This window comes from Lepidochelys olivacea (assembly GCF_965140295.1).
Source record: "Lepidochelys olivacea isolate rLepOli2 genome assembly, chromosome: 1".
Classification (NCBI taxonomy): Eukaryota; Metazoa; Chordata; order Testudines; family Cheloniidae; genus Lepidochelys; species Lepidochelys olivacea.
The window spans coordinates 219632997-219653266 of record NC_140411.1 but is presented as its reverse complement, the minus strand read 5'-3'; the positions used below and the strand labels follow the sequence as shown (position 1 = coordinate 219653266).

Below are 20270 nucleotides of genomic sequence, written 5' to 3'. Positions count from 1 at the left end.
AACACCAGGAGCGTTCATTGGCTGGTGCCTGGAAGGGGTGGGGTAAATCCGCGCATGCCTATTGCAGGGTGGTGGTAGGACCACCCCCTCTTGGCTCGTGCCCGGCACTCCGGTGGCTGCTGTGCAGCCGAGGCTCCGACGAGGCGGAGCTGTGGGGGTAGCTCAATGGCCGCGCGGGGCGGGGCAAACAGGGCTGGACCCAGAGACGCCAGCGTGGGCTTACTCACCCCGGGTGGAGCAGGGTGCGAAAAGCGCATCCCACCCCTACCAAGAGAGCAGGGCCCAGGCGGGCGTAGGGAGGGTCTGGAAACCCAAGACGAGGAGCAGGGAGGAAGGAAACGTCCGGGGCTGGGTATAGAAAGTCTCTTGGAGACTAGGAACCTCTCAGCCACGCCCCCACCCATCACGATCCAGTGCAGACTGATCTTCAGGCGGGCTGGCGGGGAGAGAGCCTCTCTCTGCAGCACCAAGCAGTCTTAGCCTACAGTATAAGTCCTGGTTCTTCTCTTTATCCTGGCACTGATCTCCCAGCTAGGTTTAGCAATGCCCGTTGCTTTTGGAGCCAGCAAAAAGGGATTTCAGTTATTGTGCCCCTCAAGTCAAAGGCAGCCCGTCCTATTCCAAAGGGATCAGCACTGACTGGGATCAGCAGTTACAGTCTTAACTAGGATGTCACTTGGGCTCAGCATCCCCTTCTCCCTCAGGTATCTCATCAGGTGAGACCGTTTTCTCCATGTTACCTTCACTCCATACTCATGCTCTGGGGTATCCTTGACCAGTACAGATGTTGGCTCAAGGCTCTCAGTGGTATCAGCACAGAGATCAAGGCCACTGTGTGGATTTGGAGAGAGGGTGTTCATCTGTGGTAAAGTACCATTGCATCCATAGCTTCTCACAGAGGGCAGCTCTGGAGTCCGTAGATCTGGTGGACTGAAAACATCTGGCTCAGCATCCTGGTTAGGAAACTGAGAGGCCCCTTTTCCACAGCTCCTAGGCTTGCCCACTGAGGTACTGGGCTTTGCTGCAGTGCCCCTCTTTGGCTGGATATGGCACGTCTTTGCACAATTCCCTGGGTTACCACAAGAGTCTGAGTACCCTATTGCTCCAGCATAGGAGTGTGCCTGTGAAACCTCAAACATTAAAGGAGGAAATTTGCAGACTGTGTGTTTCCGACACACACCTCCCACATTGAGGAAACCACGACTATCATCCCAGCTCTGGAAGCTGCGGGCAACATGGTGCTGCTTCTGACATCTCTTGGAGCCTGCTGACACAGTGCTTTCAAACTGTGGAGACACCTGAGGGGCCAAACAGAGATGATGAAAAACTGTTTTCCTTCAGAGAGGGTGACTCATCATACCCCCTACTTCCTTCACAAGGCAACCACTATCTACCCTACTCCCCACCCCTGCTGCATGTCTTTCTTGGTTTGAGAGCTGCCATTTTATTACTTTCTTGGCAGGAAGTCCAGTGTAATGACTGGAAAGGAAAATCACACTATCCAAATGAGTGAGAAAAACAGAAAGCTCACATATGCCTTAAAAGTACAAATCTACTCTGAAAAGTGACTATATATAAATGCACCTCCTTCCCTAGATATATTCAAAGTCTTGTTTGCTTATTTCAGTGATAAACTAAATCAACTGCTATGTCAATCTCTTATCCCCGCAGAATCACAGTTCAAAGAGTGATTCTGTTCCTTCCTGTGCATCAACAAAATTGTTTACAAAATTTCAGTGAGTTCCACGGAGGCTGTACTGGTTTCTCTAAGGGCAGAATTTGATTTGCAGGACCTCTAATACAGATGATGATGCATAAGTAGTAGAGAACCATCTAGATTCTTGGATCCCAGATTGAGGTTGCAAGACTGTCAGTGTCACACACACACACACAAGTCTTACTGATAAAGTGATCCGATTTGCATATTTATATCTGTGGCACTCCAGGACTTTCACTGCACTGCAGCAGTGTCCACATGGGATGTTAGTGCGCAGCAAGCTACTGAACTCTAAGATTATATTATAAAAGGTAAACAACAACTTTAAGTCTCCAGTCTCTGTCATGCATTCAGATCCTGAACATTTCCTAAGTCAAACAGAAAAAAATGGCAGATCCCAGTTCCACTGTTTAATAAAGTATTATGATAGATAGAATTTATTTATTCTCAAAAATGAGTCCCACAATCTTTCCTATTAGCTCCCTTTCATTACAGGATTCTGATTGAAACTTTCCGTTTCCTAATATATCTCACTTTCTCCTAGCACTGAGGGGAGCCCAGAAACCTGGGTACTAGTTGTGATTGTTGTGGAGTTGCTGTGTAATCAAAGAATACTGATAAGTAACCGAGTTATTGAGAGACTTTATATCATATATCTATACTGTTTAAATTCAGTGGGGACTGAACAGGAAGCCAACATAATGGCTCCCCAAATAAGAACATCCTGGCATACATTTGAAACAGGGAAAGCTATTGACTTTGAGGATCCTATCCTGTCTCCAGCGAAGCTGCAAGCCTTGTTTTGTCAGGCTGGGAGCCTGGAGATCACAAGGATACCAAACAGTTAAAAGCCCTATGAGGGGGAAGAGGTTGTCGGTTGCCAGAGGGTTGTCCAAGGAGACAAGCTGACAAAGAAAGACTCCGCTTAGGAGTCTTTAAGAAGTTAAATTTACCAAGATTCCCATGTGAAAGACACCTGGATGTCCACACAGTCTGTTTATTATTTTAAGATCTATTTTCTCTGAAATACTTTTGTTCAAAATAAATAATTTTAAAAGGCTGTTTGGTCCCAGAGGGAGGAAACTGCAAGTACTGAATATAAGGCAGAAGTGGTGAGGAAATCACAGTTGATACACAGGGGGTGGCTACTCAGGGCCCAGTCTAAGAGTGAGAAAATTGTGTGAGTCCGTTCTAAGAGAAAAGGAGGACTTGTGGCACCTTAGAGACTAACCAATTTATTAGAGCATAAGCTTTCGTGAGCTACAGCTCACTTCCTCAGATGCTAAGAGAGGTTCTAAGAGAGGTGATGTCTCAAGGTCTGAGAACTAAGGAGCAGTGCACTCAAAAGAGACCAGGAGGGCCCAGGGGTGCCATTAGCCCAGTAACTGTGACACTACTTATTAAGTAAATACTCCTCAGACGTATCCAAATAAGTCCATTGTACATATGGAAATTTTACATTGTTCCAGATACACACAGATTCTACCTCCTCTCAGCAACCGTTTTACTCACTGTTTTAGAACCCATAGAGCTGACTGCCTGAAGCATGTTTAAAATGCTCTGCTTTAAAAAAAAAAAATCAACGAAAAGAAATTTAAAATCTAACAGAGATAACTCCAGGTCTCTGGGGCTGGTGGAGTGTTTCATTCAAGTTTGAATCCTTGCTCCTTGGGGTTGCTTTGTTAAAAAGCTTTGAGACTTAAGTGTTGTTATTTAGCAGAGCTGCCTGAGGTGATGGCTTCTGCAAGGACAGGCAGCTCCCACTGAACAACTGCACGTTTGCTTAAAAAAATGTTATGTCATGATAAAAGTATCCTCGGACTGATTGACCAGAAACCTAATTGCCCCCTCAACAATATTTGGGTATGTTGGAAGAACTGTGTGGGGAAAAGCAGAGGATTAAACACACATAAAAATGGAAAGGAGGGCAGGATTAAGGTACATAGATTACTGCTTCAAAAATATGCTATCTAGATATTTGCACTATGCTCTTACCACAGTATCTGCCTGAAGCCTGCTTTATCACCCTGCCTTGAATTTCTAGTACAGGGAATCTATTTGCCAGCTTACTTCAGGCTCAACATTTTCTTTTGATTGAAACCAAGTAATATCACGTTAACAAAATTTAACAGAAAAACGGAAATTTTAATTTTGTTATTATCAAAAACCTGTTCGTTTTTTTTTTTTAAAGAGTTCATTGTGGTGTTGACAACCCAGAAAAAGAGCATTGACTTAAATGAAGCATAACAGTAAAGCTGAGCAGAGTTGTCCAATCGAGTGAAATGCAAGACATCAACAAAATGCATGAGCAGTGAAAAGTGAACATGATTAGTAAATACAATTATCTTGGTAGTGCCCCTTTATCATGTTGGAGAGGGGGTTATTGGTGTCTCAACTTGATAAGATAATTTTTCTAATCAGCTGCGTCTCTTGTTGTTCACTCTTGTTTGTAGTCTATGTAACACTGCTAAAGCCTTTGAAAACAAACACATCCTCTCCCCACTTTCGCACAAGGCTTGATCTTCAAACAGATTCACACTGACCCCAGGCACGTACTAGTTTGTTTCCAAGCAATACACTGGCCTTTGGAGCAGACTGCATTTCTCACCAAGTGGCTGGCTAATGTAAGAAGCAACCCCCTGCTCCTTACCACTCTGCATTTCTGGAAGTAGGCCTCATCACCTTACATCAAGTACTCTGCCTTTCAACCATATACATTACAAAGTATAACATCCATTTTAACCCAACATTTAACTCAATCCCACAGAGACCGGAGATTCTCTGTTTATTTGTGTAAATGCGACCACAGAAATGCAAGCTATCAAAACTGAGATTATTAAAAAATGCATATTAAATATGAGAACCACAGTTAAGATGCAGGCTCTATTTTGTATCATAGTTGAGCAGGAAGGTGTCACATTTAGTTGCTGGAGGGTTGAGATTATGAATTTGAAATAGTTGAATTTGAATTTGAAATAGTTGCTGTATTTTAAGTATCAAATCCAATACAGAATAAAACTAAAAAGTAAGTATTCTACTTTCCATTTCCAAGGTTTTCAGTTACCGTAAAAACCAAAAAGAATCTCCCTCATATATGGATCCCAACCTTTTCATGCCACCATGCTAGTTTACAAGACAGGGAACTCTGTTTTATCAGCTGGCAGCCACCATATCCCATTCAGATGCGAGCACTCCAATCTGCAATTCAACTTGGCCTGCTTGTGACTGCCAGACTGGGATTTCAAGCAACCCAAACACCATAACCAGCTAGAGAACACAAAAATGAATAAGGGGGTGTTTGCTATGCATGCCCAAGATCCAGTCCAAACAGCTCTTTGTTAAGATATGCAGAAGAATGCTGAGAACAATTGCTGTAAGAAACTAAAGGGAAGGAAACCTGCACCTACCCATGAGATGGAGGCATTCTGGTCTAGAGGTTTGGTAGAAACATGTCTTGGGTTCTCAGCCAAAGGCAGTGGAGATCCATAGTGATGCATAGGCCCCTCTCTTGGGGTTTCAAGGAACTGCAGTTGTGCCTTGTGAGCCTGGCGGATGCATTTCTTCTTTGGAGGCATCAAAAGGTGTGAGAAAGTCACTAAGAAACCTCATGATGCCTGGTGGAGCCAGTTAAGGGAAGAGGAAAGAGATGACAAATTGCACCCAAATCTGCAGAAAGCAAACGGGGATGTGAAACCATCATACAAACTGGCAACATTTTTGTTTTTTTTTTTTAAAAGGGAACACACTTCTGATCAGTCTCAAAATTCTCAGAAAAAAAATTGTAATACAATTTGGAAATATACATGTTTTATAGTATATACACACACACAAAGCCATACTCCCACTGAGGACACAATCATTAGAGCTTTCTGGCTGCTATACAAGATACAGTCTGTAGTGCGCACCTCTCCACATAGACTTGTTTTACTGGGGCATCCTCCGCACTGTGAATATATCCAGCGCCACCTTGCTGTTGGGAAGAGCTTCACTAAACAACATCAGCAGCATGGAACTGACACAATTCCTGCCAAATTCACTGCTGCAAGGAGATCTGTATAGTGAATTAAACTGAACAGAATCTTGTTAGTTTACTGATTGCAAAGGTCTGAGCAACAGTAGAGGTGCTGTAGCTGTATCTACAAACTCCAGAAGATGGCACTGCATTTGGTTACATTTGCACTTTGTTCACATTTAGTTGATTTACTTTGCAACCATAAGAAGTAAAAGACTTCTTTAAACTAAAGTTTAAATGTAGTTGAAACATGTCTTAGGCCCCCCACTGTTGTCAGGGAAATCATCCTGACCCCCAGTGGCAAGTGGACTTTTCAAGGCAACATTTTTCACTGGAACACCAAACACATCCATATTTTAATTATAACTTGTAATGTGGGTTGCTCCTGAAAACCTCAGACAGAACTGGAGCTTCATGTGCTGGATACTGTACAAGCTCATAGGAAGACAGTCCTTGCCCCCTAAAGAGTTTACAATCTAGTTTAAGTCAAGACGCAAGTAAGCTTTTCAAAATTAATAGGAGGGAGAATGAAGGCAACTGTAATAAGAATGAGTGTTTAAATAAACTGGCTATATTCTAATTGCCTTCTATGACGAAATAACTGGCTCTGTGGACGAGGGGAAAGCAGTGGACGTGTTATTCCTTGACTTTAGCAAAGCTTTTGACACAGTTTCCCACAGTATTCTTGCCAGCAAGTTAAAGAAGTATGGGCTGGACGAATGGACTATAAGATGGATAGAAAGTGGGCTAGATCGTTGGGCTCAACGGGTAGTGATCAATGGCTCCACGTCTAGTTGGCAGCCGGTATCAAGCAGAGTGCCCTAAGGGTCGGTCCTGGGGCCGGTTTTGTTCAATATCTTCATAAATGATCTGGAGGATGGTGTGGATTGCACCCTCAGCAAGTTTGCAGATGACACTAAACTGGGAGGAGAGGTAGATACACTGGCGGGTAGGGATAGGATACAGAGGGCCCTAGACAAATTAGAGGATTGGGCCAAAAGAAATCTGATGAGGTTCAGCAAGGACAAGTGCAGAGTCCTGCACTTAGGACGGAAGAATCCCATGCACCGCTACAGACTAGGGACCAAATGGCTCGGCAGCAGTTCTGCAGAAAAGGACCTAGGGGTTACAGTGGATGAGAAGCTGGATATGAGTCAACAGTGTGCCGTTGTTGCCAAGAAGGCCAATGGCATTTTGGGATGTATAAGTAAGGGCATTGCCAGCAGATCGAGGGACATGATCATTCCCCTCTATTTGACATTGGTGAGGCCTCATCTGGAGTACTGTGTCCAGTTTTGGGCCCCACACTACAAGAAGGATGTGAAAAAATTGGAAAGCGTCCAGCGGAGGGCAACAAAAATTATTAGGGGACTGGAGCACATGACTTATGAGGAGAGGCTGAGGGAACTGGGATTGTTTAGTCTGCGGAAGAGAAGAATGAGCGGGGATTTGATAGCTGCTTTCAACTACCTGAGAGGGGGTTCCAAAGAGGATGGCTCTAGACTGTTCTCAGTGGTAACAGATGACAGAACAAGGAGTAATGGTCTCAAGTTGCAGTGGGGGAGGTTTAGGTTGGATTAGGAAAAACTTTTTCACTAAGAGGGTGGTGAAGCACTGGAATGCGTTACCTAGGGAAGTGGTGGAATCTCCTTTCTCCGAGGTTTTCAAGGTCAAGCTTGACAAAGCCCTGGCTGGGATGATTTAGTTGGGGATTGGTCCTGCTGTGAGCAGGGGGTTGGACTAGATGATCTCCTGAGGTCCCTTCCAACCCTGATATTCTATGATTCTATTCCTCACATGATGGTTCCAAGTCAGCTATTTTTAAAGAATTGTTATACATTTCTTTAAAAATATATGAATTAGAACCAGCAAGTGATACATGAAGCCAGCTATATCAGAGAGTCACAGAATCAAAGAAATGTAGGGCTAGAAGGGACCTCAAGAAGTTATCAACTCCAACCCGACGATGAAGCAGGGCCAAGTAAACCCTAGTTCAGTGGTCTCCAAACTTTTTACACCCAAGATCACTTTTTGAATTTAAGGGCAATCTAACCCACCCCTTCCCCAAGGCCCTGCCCCACTCACTCCATCCCCCTCCCCCTGTCACTTGCTCTCCCCCACCTCACTCACTTTCACCAGGCTGGGGTAGGGACTCTGGGAGGGAGTTTGGGTGCAGGCTAGAGAACAATCAATCACCATCCTCTTTATAGAACCGTTAACATATTTGAAGACTTATCAGGTTCCCCCATCAAGTCTTCTTTTTTCAAGAACTAAACATGCCTCCTCCCCCCTCCCCCCCTCCTTTTAAAATCTTTCCTCATAGGTCAGGTTTTCTAAATGTTTTATCATTATTGTTCCTCTCTTCTGGACTCTCTCCAATTTGTTCACAACTTTCCTAAAGTGTGGTGTCTAGAACTGGACAAACTACTCAAGCTGAGGCCTCACCAACGCTGAGCAAAGTGGGACAATTACCTCCCCATGACTTGCATATGACACTCTTGTTGAGAGTCCCCAGAATATTAGCCTTTTTCCACAGCTGCATCACATTGTAGACTCATATTCAATTTGTGATCCACTGTAACCTTCAGCTCCTTTTCAGCAGTAATACCACCTAGCCAGTTATTCCCCATTTTGTAGTGGTACATTTGATTTTTCCTTTCTAAGCGAAATATTTCACACTTGTCTTAATTGTATTTCATCTTGGAGAATTCAGACCAATTCTACAATTAGTCAAGATTGTTTTAAATTCTAATCATGTCCTCCAGAGTGCTAGCAACCCCTCCCAGCATGGGGTCATCTGGCAGTTTTACAAGCCTACTCTCAACTCCATTAGCCAAGTCATTAATGAAAATATTCAATAGCACTAGACTCAGTTCTAATCCCATGGGACCCCCTAGAGACACCTTCCCAGCTTGACAGCAAACCATGGATAACTATTCTTTGGTTGCAAGGCTGCACTCATTTATGCACTCTATCTTATAATCATCTCATCTAGACCACATTTCCCTAGTTTGCTTATCAGAATGTCACATGGGACTAAAATGAAGATATATCACATCTACAGCTTCCTCCCTATCCACTACACCAGTAACCCTGTCAAAGAAAAAAGTGAAGTTGGTTTGGCATGATTGGTTCTTGGCAAATCCATGCTAGCTAGTCCTTATAACCCTATTATCCACCACATGCTTACAAATTGATTGCTTAATAAGTTTGTTCTAATATCTTTCCAGGTATTGAAATTAGACTTATGGGTTTATAATTCCCCAAGTCCTCTTTTTTAAAAAAATAGGTATTATGTTTGCCCTTTTCCAATCCTCTGGGACTTTCCCTGGCCTCCAGGAATTCTCAAAGATAATTACTAACCATTCGGAGATTGGTTCAGCTAATGCCTTAAATACCATAAAATGAATACAACCTGCCAACCTGAATACATCTAGCTTATCTAAATATTCTTTAACCTGTTCTTTTCTTATTTTGGCTTGCATTCCTTCCCCCTTGTCTTTAATATTAATTATATTGGGTATCTGGTGAAGACTGACGCAAACTGAGCAATACACCCATCAACTTTCTTAACGTTCAGTTATTAGTTCTCCTTCCCTCCTAAGTAAAAAACCTACACTTTCCTTTGTCTTTCTCTTACTGTATTTAAAGATACACTTCTTATTGCCTTTGATGACCCTTGCTGGGGTGTGTGTATATACTTATATAGCCAGCTACTTTATACTCCCCCCACCCCCCAGTACTAGCTAGACACACACATACACACAAGCTGGTGAGGAGGGCTGGAGGCTCCAGACAGCTTATCTCAAGCAGCTCATGGAAGCAGCGACATGTCCCTTCTCTGGCTCCTAGGTGGAGGCGCAGCCAGGTGGCTCTGTGCGCTGCCCTGTCCGCAGGTGTTACCCCTGCAGTTCCCATTGGCCGGGAACCATGGCCAATGGGAGCTGCAGGGGCACTGGTTGGGGCAGGGGCAGTGCGCGGATCCCCTTGGTTGCCCCTACGCCTGGGAGCCAGAAGCGGGACACGCCGCTGCTTCCGGGAGCCACCCGGAGCCAGGGCACGCACAGAGTGGGACAAGCCCCGGACCCCGCTCCCCGGCGGGAGCTTCAGGGCCGGACGTGGCCCCGAGGCCAGTAGTTTGCCCACCCCGGCCCCGCCCCGCCCGAGCGGGCTTTTCTCACACACCAACCCAGCGGGCAGCTGACGACACCCGACACGCAGCCCAGAGGCTCAGCAGCGGGCGGCACGCAGGCAGAGGTTACCCAGCCGCCATCGCTCGTTGGACGGGTCCTCGGCCTGGCGGGGGGGGGGGGCAGCGCAGGCACCGGGGTCACAGAGCCGCTCCAGCGGGAGAGGGGGCGGCGTGAGGCGGGCAAAGGCGCGCGGGGGCCAGGCGAGAGGCACGACCCAGCCCGCGGGGAAGGGGGGGCAGAGCTGGAGCCCCCCCGCGCAGAGGAGGGGACGTGGGCCGGGCTCAGCCCCGAGACCAGCGGCGCCCGCCCCGCCCGGGCACCTCAGGAAGGCCGCTGCGCCGCGCGGAGAGGGAGAGAACCGGCCCCGCCTCGCGTCCCGTCCGGCCCCGGCTCCTGCCGGGGTCACCAGTGTGTCGGCGCCCCCGGGCGCGGCCGCTCATTGGCCAGTTGCGGCCCCGGATGGAACGCTCTGCCCCCCGGCCCGACCTCCATTGGCCCCGTCCCCGCACGTGACGCCAACGGGCCGCCGGGCGCCAAATTCAAACCGCGAAACGAAACGAACGGCCTCCGTGGGCCGAGCGCAGCAGCGGAGCCCGGCGGCGCCGGGTCCCTGCGGGGAGGCAGCGGGGCGCGCGACCCCCTCCCCCCCCGGACACCGGGGTGAGAGTGGGGCTGGGAGGGGCCGAAGGGCCAGGCCGCGGGGCGGGGATCAGGCAAGAGGAAGGGGCTTCGCTGTGGGGGCTGGGAGGGGATTTATTGGGGTCAGGGAAGGAAAAGGGGATCAGTGGGGTTTGTGGTGGCAAGGTAGGTGGTGCGGGGGGGAGACAGGGTGAAGAGGGTGTAAAACCTGGGCTGGAGGCTGGAGAGGAAGCGGGGACCGGTGGATGCAGGCATCCGGGGAACACGGGTGGGGGAGCAGGGACTGGGGAACGGGATGGGCTAGGTTTGGGGGCAGGGCAGGGCAGGGCAGGGCGGGGGAAGGGACGGGTGAGAATTCCCATTGTAGGCATGGCCCTGGCCTGTTCCTTCCCGCCCCGCAGGCAGCCAGGAGGCTGCAAGGCCTTTGTCAGTGGTGTCCAGGGCGCTCTAGGAAGCTGCTTCCTTCCACAGAGCTCTCTGGGCAACCTGCGGGGTTGTCATCACTCTCTTGCGCTCTCTGAGAGGGATGGTTCTGACCCTGGCCCCCTGGCACTCTCTGCGTGACACCGCGGGCGTTGCCGTAACCTCACAGAGGGGTCTCTAAGTGACAGGTAGGACAGTCGTCCTAACCTCTGTAGCATGTGGAGGATACCTGTTGGCGAGCCTCTCTGAGCATCTCTAACTGCTAGAAAGAGGCCGGGGTTGGATGTGTCGCTGGCCTCTATCATGTAGGAAGGGGACTAGTTTATTTTTCTGTCTGTTTTGGTTTTGCCCTTTTATGACAATACAAACGACCCTCTCTGAGAATTTTGTGACACTAACAGGCTGGATCGGCTCCACTGATGTGAAATCCTCTCCATTTTGGTTAATGCTTAATCTACCATACGCAATATGCATAGTGCAAGCATTGTCGTTCCACAGAAGATTTCCTGTGCAAGAGCTAAGCTCCACTCACCACAACTCCCATATCTGCAACCGGTGTTCATATAAGGGCAACCAATTATCTTTTCTCCAAATCACTATTTCTGGTCTGGCCATTTATCCCCCCAGTTCTAAATTTTAAAATTATTTACCATCCATAAAGTCCAGATTAGGCAGTTTATTGTGCCATTTGAGGATGATTAATTTAGTTCTGCACAGTGCTAAGGGAAGTGCCTGGCTTCTAATACATCTATTTCAAGCTTCCATGGGTTAAAACCCCCCTAATTTATGGTGTTTTAAGCAGTTGACCATCTATTAAACAGGTATGATAACACTAACCTCACGGGTGTGGTTTGAGAGCCTCAGTTATCATGCAAATTATTTACTTGGTGCTGGTCATTTGTGTGGGGTTTTCATGACGGTGTGTGTCGATAAATAAGGCGGGAAGAAAGTGCTGGCTGTTTTTCCAACAGTCTGTTCTGATCTGTTCTTCTTTTCCCTGGCATGGATGTAGTATGCAATTTTATGGGCATAGGGACTGTCCCCTAGTCACAAGACAGGTGGTGAGGAATCTTCCACCCTTGGGACTACGACTCTATGGAGTGGAAAGCCCCTCATACACCAGCTGATTGCGTACCTGGCATGAGAGACAATTGATTCCTTTCCTATATGTTCCAGGCCCACAGCTCCTCTTTCATGCTCTGTCTTATGTTTTGCAGGGTCTGTTCTTGTAGTCTTCAATGGAGAGCGACTGTACAGACCAATGATGAGGACCAGCCCTCGCAGGCCCCTGATTCTCAAGAGACGAAAACTGTCCCTCCCGGATGGCAATGCATCCAACTCTCCAGCAAGAGATGAACCGGATGGGGAGAGTAAAGGAGCCCCCAAGCAGGAGCATAGCAGAGGGGACAAACCCAGGGACAGAGTGGAGTGTGTCACCCAGAAATTCCCAGCAGGAATAAAGATCATTAATCACCCAACCATGCCCAACACCCAGGTGGTGATCATCCCTCCCGATGCTGACATCCAGAGTATCATTGAGGCTCTGACAGCCAAGGGGAAAGAATGTGGCAGCAATGGGCCCAACAAGTTCATTCTTATCAGCAGTGGGGGCAGCTCTCGCCCCACAGGCTCAGCAGCAACTCAGCAGAAGCTCCAATCAAAGGATGAGATGAGCACAGCAACAAAGGGGACCAGACCAGCAGATTGTCAGGGTGGAGAGAAGAACATCGAACAAAACCCTGACAAAACTGTGGAAAGGGCAGTACTGTGGCCTCCACAAGCCAATTCCATGGGAGGACAAGAACAGGAAGGAAACAGTACGTAGGCTGTTCCCTTTTGTTGGCCTCTTAAGTGCAACGAGAGGTGGGTGGGTGTGGGAGGCCTGTGCCTTGCTCAACATGGAAGAGTTCAGTGGTGAAAAATGTGAAATTTTAAGCAGCCCAACTGGTTAGTATATTAGCCTTCTACATATGGTGACAGGGGTTCAGATACTGAATCCAAGTCAAAATCAGTGATCTTAGGGCATGGTGTTTCCCATAGAGTTTGCAGGGTGTGTTACAGGTCAAGACTTTGGTACACTGACAGAATGGGAGGTGAGGGGGGTCAGAACTACAGGAGCAAAGGGTTTTGCTGCCTGGGACAAAGATATTTAGTTTGTTGGCTAGTAAATATCTGGGGACATTTTTTAAGCACTGCGCTCAGCACTCGCTCTGAGCCAGGGCAGATGGAGGTTCAGATCCAATTTGGGATTTTTAGGTTTGGAGCCTTTCCAGCAATTGGGCTGATCCACAGCTAAATCAGGAGCTCTGGCTAGATCCACAAGATGCTTTAGCCTCAGAGCTCCATCTTGTGCCTCTAGCTCGAGATGGGGAACTTGGGCCCATTTTGGGAGACCTGGCTTGGGTCTCTCTTTAGGTATCTGGGATGGCAGCAGGTGAATGAGCAGGGCTCTTCGTTTGTTTCCCTGCAGGCAGTGGAGAGGCAACCAGCAGCGGGTTGGATAACAGTCTGACTAACATCCAATGGCTAGGGAAGATGAGCTCTGATGGGCTGGGCCCCTGTACTGTGAAACAAGAGATGGAGAAGGAGAACCAGACACCTGTGCAGGAGAGGATCAAGGTAAGGGAGGGAGATGGTGGGGTACATAATAGAGTAAACCTCTGGAAACTGAAGACAGGAATGTGGGTGAGAACACTCAAAGGGAGCAGACATGACAAAATCTGGGTAACCTGAGCCTCCGCCAAGTTGATCTGTGCAGCAGAGTCCTCCGGCTAAGAGGAACTTCCTTGGAACTTTCCTGGGCCCCTGCAACTTTCACACTGTTTCCTCCTTTTTTCTTCCAGACTGAAGAAGACTCCATTGCTGCTACTGCTACCTCCTCCTCCTTGTGGCAGGACCCGGTATCAGAACGGCCCCCCTACTCCTACATGGCCATGATCCAGTTTGCCATCAACAGCACTGAGAAGAAGCGCATGACCCTGAAGGATATCTATACCTGGATTGAGGACCATTTCCCTTATTTCAAATATGTGGCCAAGCCGGGCTGGAAGGTAACATGTTCTGTTGAGGATGCATCTGACTCCACCCCTAGGTGTGGGCAACAGAGTTTTAGGGCTTGTCTATACTTCCAGCTAAATCAGCACTGCTGCAATCTATGTAGCGGTATTGATTTAGCAGGTCTGGTGAAGTTGATGGCAGAGTGCTCTCCCGTTGAGATTTGTACTCACCTTCCCACCTCTTGGGGAGGTGAAGTCAGCAGTAGACACTGCTATAGGTCGAACATAGTTACATAGCATAACTTAAGTTGATTTACAGCGTTAGTATAGACCAGCCCTCACACGAGGGGGCTGCTTGCTTGGAGAATTGCTTTTTTTTTTTTTTTTTCCTTTTTCATCCAAAGGAACAAGCAGCCCATGAAACAGGATGGAAAATAGTTTCAAACTAAGGGCCCTCTTCAATTTCTGATGTTCCGTTTTCCATCTCAAATACCCTAGCATCCTCTCTCAACTCCTCTCAGGCAGGGGAGAGGGCTGGCTGGTTACTGGGCAGGAAGCTGGAATATCTTTGACGGGGGCACTAAGGGACTTTAGTGATGGGGATATAACTGGGTACCAGGTGAGCATGAAGGGCCGTGGTCTGCCAGGGGGGCATTCCCCTGCCTGGGTTGTAGTGTCTTAGGGTCCTACCTATGGTTGGTTACCAAAAACATTAAGATCTTTCCTCTCCACCTAGAACTCCATTCGACACAATCTATCACTTCACGATATGTTTGTCCGGGAGACGTCTGCCAATGGTAAAATCTCCTTCTGGACGATCCACCCTGATGCCAATCGCTATCTGACGCTGGACCAAGTGTTCAAGGTGAGTGGCTCCTGGGAAGGAAAACAGGTAGCCTTCCCAATTCCGGAATGCCAGGACATCTGATTGCATCTGATTTCAACAGGGAGGTGAAGCCCTCTTGGCATGTGGCCTCAGTCCAACTTCTAGAGAACAAAGTCACTATTAACTTTACAAGTAGCGAGTTCCCTGTTTTGAAATGGGAGGTAGCCTGGATGGGCTGGAGCACCTTTGATGCAACAGGGCTCTCCAGGCGCAGTGTAGCAATGTGAATAGTGAAAGAGGTAGAATAAGCTTTCAGCCAGCTGCTTTCCAAAGGACTGATGCAAACTCACATAGTAGCTAATGGAAAGACTCCCATTGACTTAAATGAGAGTTGGGTTGGGCCTTTAATGCACTGCATAGTTGTGTTTGACCAGCTATGCAGGCAGAATTGCCTTGTGTCACCTGGGGGCTGTGGAAGGGGTCCCTTTGTGAAAGGAATGGAGACCACCTCTTGCTACAATGATTTTCAGAGCAGGCAGGGTGAACGCTTCCTGTGTTTTCTCCTTGGTGGGTGGGCAGCTGGATGTTCCTACTTGGGAACTTTGTGCAAGGGTTAATGTCCCATACTTTTTCCCCCTTTGGTTGGTAACTTCCTCTTATTTTTCTCCCTCCTGATGCCTTGCTGCCACCAGCCGCTGGATGCGGGGTCACCAACATCGCCTGAGTACTCTGAATCAGTAAGACTTTCCCTCTGGCTCGGGGCTTGGGCTGCTTTTCCTTTTGCCAGTGATTGCAGGAAAGGACAGGATGCTTGGGGAGGGGGAATGAGTCACCGCAGCTGCCAGTCCAATAGCTCCTTGCACACCTTTTTGGGGAAGGAAGCATGCCTGATATAATGGAGGGCCAAGTTTCTAACTGCTGCAGAAAATGCACTAGCTGGTGAAGTCCCGATAATGATGGATGGATATTTGCAATATTTTATTGGCATGAAATGTGTCTCCAGAGAACAAACCCAGCCAGAAGTTTCAGGTACAACCCTCCCTGGCAGCAGCTCCTCTCCTTTCTGGGCTGTGGCTTCAGGAAGGGCAAAATCTCTGTGCACTCCTTTCTTCTCCCTGGAAGCACCGTGACTCTTGGCCAGATGGAAGTTGGTGCTGCCTCCTTCACCTCCAGCAGTATAGCGATAACAGATGTGCAAGCAGCTAGCCAGACTTGTCTCCATTTCCTTTCCAACCGCATCCCTCTTCAATTCCTCTTTCGCTCTGCTGTTCCACTTGAGCATTTTGGGCTATGGTTTGTATGAAAGACACTACACGCTGTAAAGCTGTATTGTTCACCTTTCCTCAGGCGGAGAGGACACCAAAATCAGGTCATTTCTCCTGCAGCAGAGACCACAGCTGGAGAAGCTCCATCATGCCAGCTCACCCTCCACAAGGCTTTTGTGTGGCAGCTGGCAGAGGGATGTCATGGGCATGCAATGGCAGGTGGCACACGGTCTCAGGGTGGTAACGGTTGCTCTCTCAGCACTAGCTCAGCACAGGCCTCTGGATCCACATTCCTAAGTGAGGCAGTCGAACAGAGATGGGTTCTTCTCTTTAACTCTCTTTTCTCCTCTTTCTTATCCCCCAATGACCATAGCAGCAAAAACGACACATTCCAGAACTCCAGAAGAACACAGGGGGCAACAGCAGCAACAAAACTGAGCCGCAGAATGCACGTGAGTGTGTGCATCTGTCTTGGACAGAAAGACAGCCAGTCCCCTAACCAGGGTGATGGGCGCTTGATCCCGAACTGCCATTCCCAGCCTGTAGGAAAAGAAATGGAAATTGCTGTCCAGCATTGCCTGCTTGCAGGCTTGCCACGGCCGCTCCTGTCTGACAGGTTTGGAGCTGAGGGCAGGGCTACTGCACTGAGAGAAGACGTCTGGGGGTGGGGGGGAGGCCTGATACAGAGGCCGGTGCTCAAAGGGAGTAGGAGCTGAGCTCTGTGGGGAGCAGTATCCCAACCCAAGACACCTTGAGTTGGGGGTGGTTGTTCGGAGCTCCTGGGTTCTGCTGGGTTTCGGCTCAGGACTTGCATCCCCATAACTATGCAGAAAAGGCAGGGGCGGGGTGAGCCCCTCCCTGGAATTAGTTAGTCAAGAGATGGGGAGCTTGAACCATCCTCATTCCCAGAAAATAACTGTCTAGTGTCTGGCCTGTGGTGGGGGGAGATGAAGAGGCTCCCCAGAGCAAGACGCTAGCTGATCTAGTCTCTTCCCTTCCAGGCCGAAAGATGAAGCCTTTGCTTCCTCGCATCAGCTCCTACCTGGTTCCAATCCAGTTTCCTGTGAGCCAACCTCTCATCCTGCAGTCCTCCCTGAAGGTGCCTCAGCCCATGGCCCAGGGAGCCTCCCTCAGTGGCTCAGAGTCTATCCGGAGCAGCAAGCGTGTACGCATTGCTCCAAAGGTTAGTGATTCTGCTAGCCTTGGGCTTCTGTGGTGCCAGTCTCCCCTGCTCTCCACAGGGTTTTTTTGCCCACTCTCGCTACTGCTGTCAAACGTCCATGCTTGCAGTGGTGGGACTGGTGCTGGCTGGCGCTTGGCTGCACCTGCCTTCCATCCCCCATTCCTAAGGTGACTGTTCTCCTCTAGTTGTCTTGTCATGGCTAGGCTGCTTTTTACTTCACACAGGCATTCTCCTCTGAGTATGAACGAATGACTCCTCTATTGTCCAGCTACAAATAACCAGAGACAGGAGCAACATGGATTCTCTCCTTTTTTCAAGCCTTCATTCAGTTCCTAATGGAACTGCATTGTTCTCTTGACCCATTCTGGTCTCCCTTTACATTTTGAAGAGTGTGGTTTTTGCCTCTTTCAGAAGCGCCCAGCCCTCCTCACTACCTGCATCCCCCAACCACAACACTCCTTGGGTTCACAGCGCCTCCCCAGAAATACTGCTCTCTAGGGACACCATCTGTTGGTGCTGTGCCAAGATCCACTCCGTGCGCTTTGCTGGCTCCTCTCTATCTAATCACATTATTGCTACTGACTTCAGCAATGTGCCTTCCTTTCCCCCTCCGCCTGATCCCAAAGCTCTACTGCCCCTCTTCTTCCTGCTGCATTTCCTGCCTTGTGATTTTTTTTTTCTCTAGACCCCTGCTTACTCACTGTAGTGTGTCATTCCTCACTTCTGTGCTTCCCGTGTAGGTGTTGCCATCGACTGAAGAGCCATCCTCATTCTTGCCCACGGGGCCTGTGAAGGAGAAGAGTCACTGTGATGAAAGGCCGTCCCCATTTGCCCCAACCCAATCTGTAAAGGAGAACAACTCCCAGCCTGGTGAAGCACCAGCCTCTTTCCCTGCAGCCCTGTGTATAAAGGAGGAGAAGGAGGACTGCTGTCCTGACAAATGGCTGCCCTCATTCCCCCCAGTCTTGTCTATAAAGGAGGAACCAATGCAGTCTGATGAAGAGCCAGGCCTGTTGCTCCCAGTACCATGTGTGAAGAGGGAGAAACACTTCCCTGTGCTGAAGTCCCCGCCCCGCGGCGTATCTGACACAGTGATTATAAAGAGGCGGAAGATGGGCAGGTCCAGAAGGAAACAGCACCTAGTGCTACCTTGCTCAGAAGAGCCAGTCCTGGTTCTGCCAGAGAGCAGTGGCTCTGACTCCTTCAGGTTGACATTGGACTTTCCTTTCCTGCAGGAAACCCAGTCTCTGGAGCTCAGCTGCTCCCAGGAGGAGGGTGGCCCCTTTAAAACACCAGTCAAGGAGATGTTCTGCAAGCTGCCAGTTTCCTCCACCCCGAGCAAAGTCCTAACTGCTACGCCACCAACGGGGGGCCCTGACTCCTGGAGACTTGCACCCATTGCTAAGGAAAGCAGTGAGCTGGATTTCAGCCCCGTGAGAACCCTTCAGGTGCCATTCACATCCCTCCAAGAGAACTTGGACTTGCTGGGCTTCAACAGCACTCCCCTTAAAAACTCCTTGTTTGACTCCCCTCAACAGCTTCTCCAAACAGAGTCCAATGACATGGTTTCCGGGCCCCTCACAAGCTCTCCTGCTTCCAATCCTGAATCCACCAAGCAATCATCCCCGGAATTGCCAGCCTCTGGACTTCCTGAGAACCAGTCTCTCATGGAGGGCCTGGTTCTGGACACCATGAACAACAGCCTGAGCAAAATCCTGCTGGATATCAGCTTTTCTGGCCTAGAGGATGACATCCTGGGGCAAGAGATGAGCTGGTCTCAGTTTATTCCTGAACTGAGATAGGCTGTGTTTGGCTTATTCCCAAGCTGTAATGGACACTGGGCTCTACTAAGACTTGCTTAGATGGGATATGCAGGGGCCCATAATGTGGTTTTGACTTATTCCCATTGGGAATACTGGGCTGTGCTGAGATCTGCTTGGCTGGAAAACAGACAGGCCCATTGGCTGCTATGAGCTCATTTATGAGCTGCAATAAATATTGGTCTGGGACAGGCTGGGGCTTATTGGCTGGTCTTGCCTCAGGCCTGAGTAAGTGGAGAAACAGAGTCCCTTGTGAAAAGGTGTCAGGGAAGGTTTCCAGGTGGGTGCTGAATCACCCTGCCATCCAAGGGGTTGGAGGCGATGAGGATAGGCCCCTCCAAAGTACACCTACTGGAGGGAGGAAAGTCCCAAGCCTTTCCTGGCTCTGTCCTCAACAACTCCCTCGGACAATTCCCTTCCTTTCACTCTGCTCCACTTTTCTGAGATGCCTTGCCTGTCATGACTCTGTAAATATTGTACATTCCTTAAATTAGCTTTTAATTATAAATGTCACTTTATTCTTTTAGAACTTTTATGGGCATAGAAATGGGTGGTAAAAGGCTTGATTTGAAGCATTGTCCCTGTCTCTTCTCCCTGAACCAGGTTGAATACCTAAGATGCCATTTTTGGTCTTTTTTCACTTCAGAAACACATTGGCATAGGACACTCTGAGTGTTGGCAGGGGCAGAGGTTGAAAGATCACCCCTCCGCAAGTGTGTGTCTATTCCAATTGAAGTGGTGGAGAGGAATTGTAAGATGGATGTTAAAATCTTCACTTAAAAATATGCGGTCTCTTGAAACTCACTTGTGTATCTTCCACTGCAGTGTGTAATAGGGCAGCTGGTGTCAGTCCTCCGGAGTTTATGTAATAAGAAGGAATGTGCCCTGGAAGGACTTTAGATAGGGCCTCTGTTCAAAAACAAAATAAGACACAGACATACCTCAACCAAACCGTTTCCATTTACTGTGTATAAACTGGGGGTGGGATCGCTGGGCCACATGCTGCCGTTGCTGCTTTCAAGAGTCAGAGCCAGCACCGCTATTCTAACTTTCTTTCTTGGTGCGAGTGCATTTTAACAATTCACTCAAGGTAGACAATGCAATGAGGAGTTAATTTCCATTGCCTAATATTCATGCTCTAGCACTGTGATTCAGTTCTGAAAGCAAGCCCTAGACTAATTCAGGAGGTATATGGG

The 20270-nt window shown here is 48.5% G+C and overlaps 2 protein-coding genes across 10 annotated transcripts; one reads left to right on the top strand and one right to left on the bottom strand.

The window, feature by feature from the left end:
- Positions 1 to 626: 626 nt before the first annotated feature.
- Positions 627 to 10336, bottom strand: RHNO1 (RAD9-HUS1-RAD1 interacting nuclear orphan 1). 4 transcript variants are annotated; one of them, XM_084634000.1, is made up of 3 exons: positions 10243 to 10336; positions 5125 to 5383; positions 627 to 1298 (listed from the first exon to the last, which is right to left on the bottom strand). In XM_084634000.1, the coding sequence occupies exons 2-3, from the start codon at positions 5290 to 5292 to the stop codon at positions 630 to 632; spliced, it is 837 nt and encodes a 278-aa protein (XP_084490126.1). In that variant the 5' UTR covers positions 5293 to 5383; positions 10243 to 10336; the 3' UTR covers positions 627 to 629. The 4 variants fall into 4 exon arrangements, with proteins under 4 accessions (XP_084490126.1, XP_084490124.1, XP_084490125.1 ...); XM_084633998.1 differs by lacking the exon at positions 10243 to 10336 and adding an exon at positions 9915 to 10052; XM_084633999.1 differs by lacking the exon at positions 10243 to 10336 and adding an exon at positions 9919 to 10030.
- Positions 9873 to 19587, top strand: FOXM1 (forkhead box M1). Of its 6 annotated transcripts, none has more exons than XM_084633873.1 (9): positions 9873 to 9986; positions 12202 to 12801; positions 13455 to 13603; positions 13828 to 14034; positions 14717 to 14845; positions 15499 to 15543; positions 16445 to 16523; positions 17073 to 17254; positions 17995 to 19587. In XM_084633873.1, the coding sequence occupies exons 2-9, from the start codon at positions 12246 to 12248 to the stop codon at positions 19054 to 19056; spliced, it is 2409 nt and encodes an 802-aa protein (XP_084489999.1). In that variant the 5' UTR covers positions 9873 to 9986; positions 12202 to 12245; the 3' UTR covers positions 19057 to 19587. The 6 variants fall into 6 exon arrangements, with proteins under 6 accessions (XP_084489999.1, XP_084489995.1, XP_084489998.1 ...); XM_084633869.1 differs by lacking the exon at positions 9873 to 9986 and adding an exon at positions 10445 to 10582 and having other exon boundaries at positions 16448 to 16523; XM_084633872.1 differs by lacking the exon at positions 9873 to 9986 and adding an exon at positions 10445 to 10582.
- Positions 19588 to 20270: the final 683 nt, after the last annotated feature.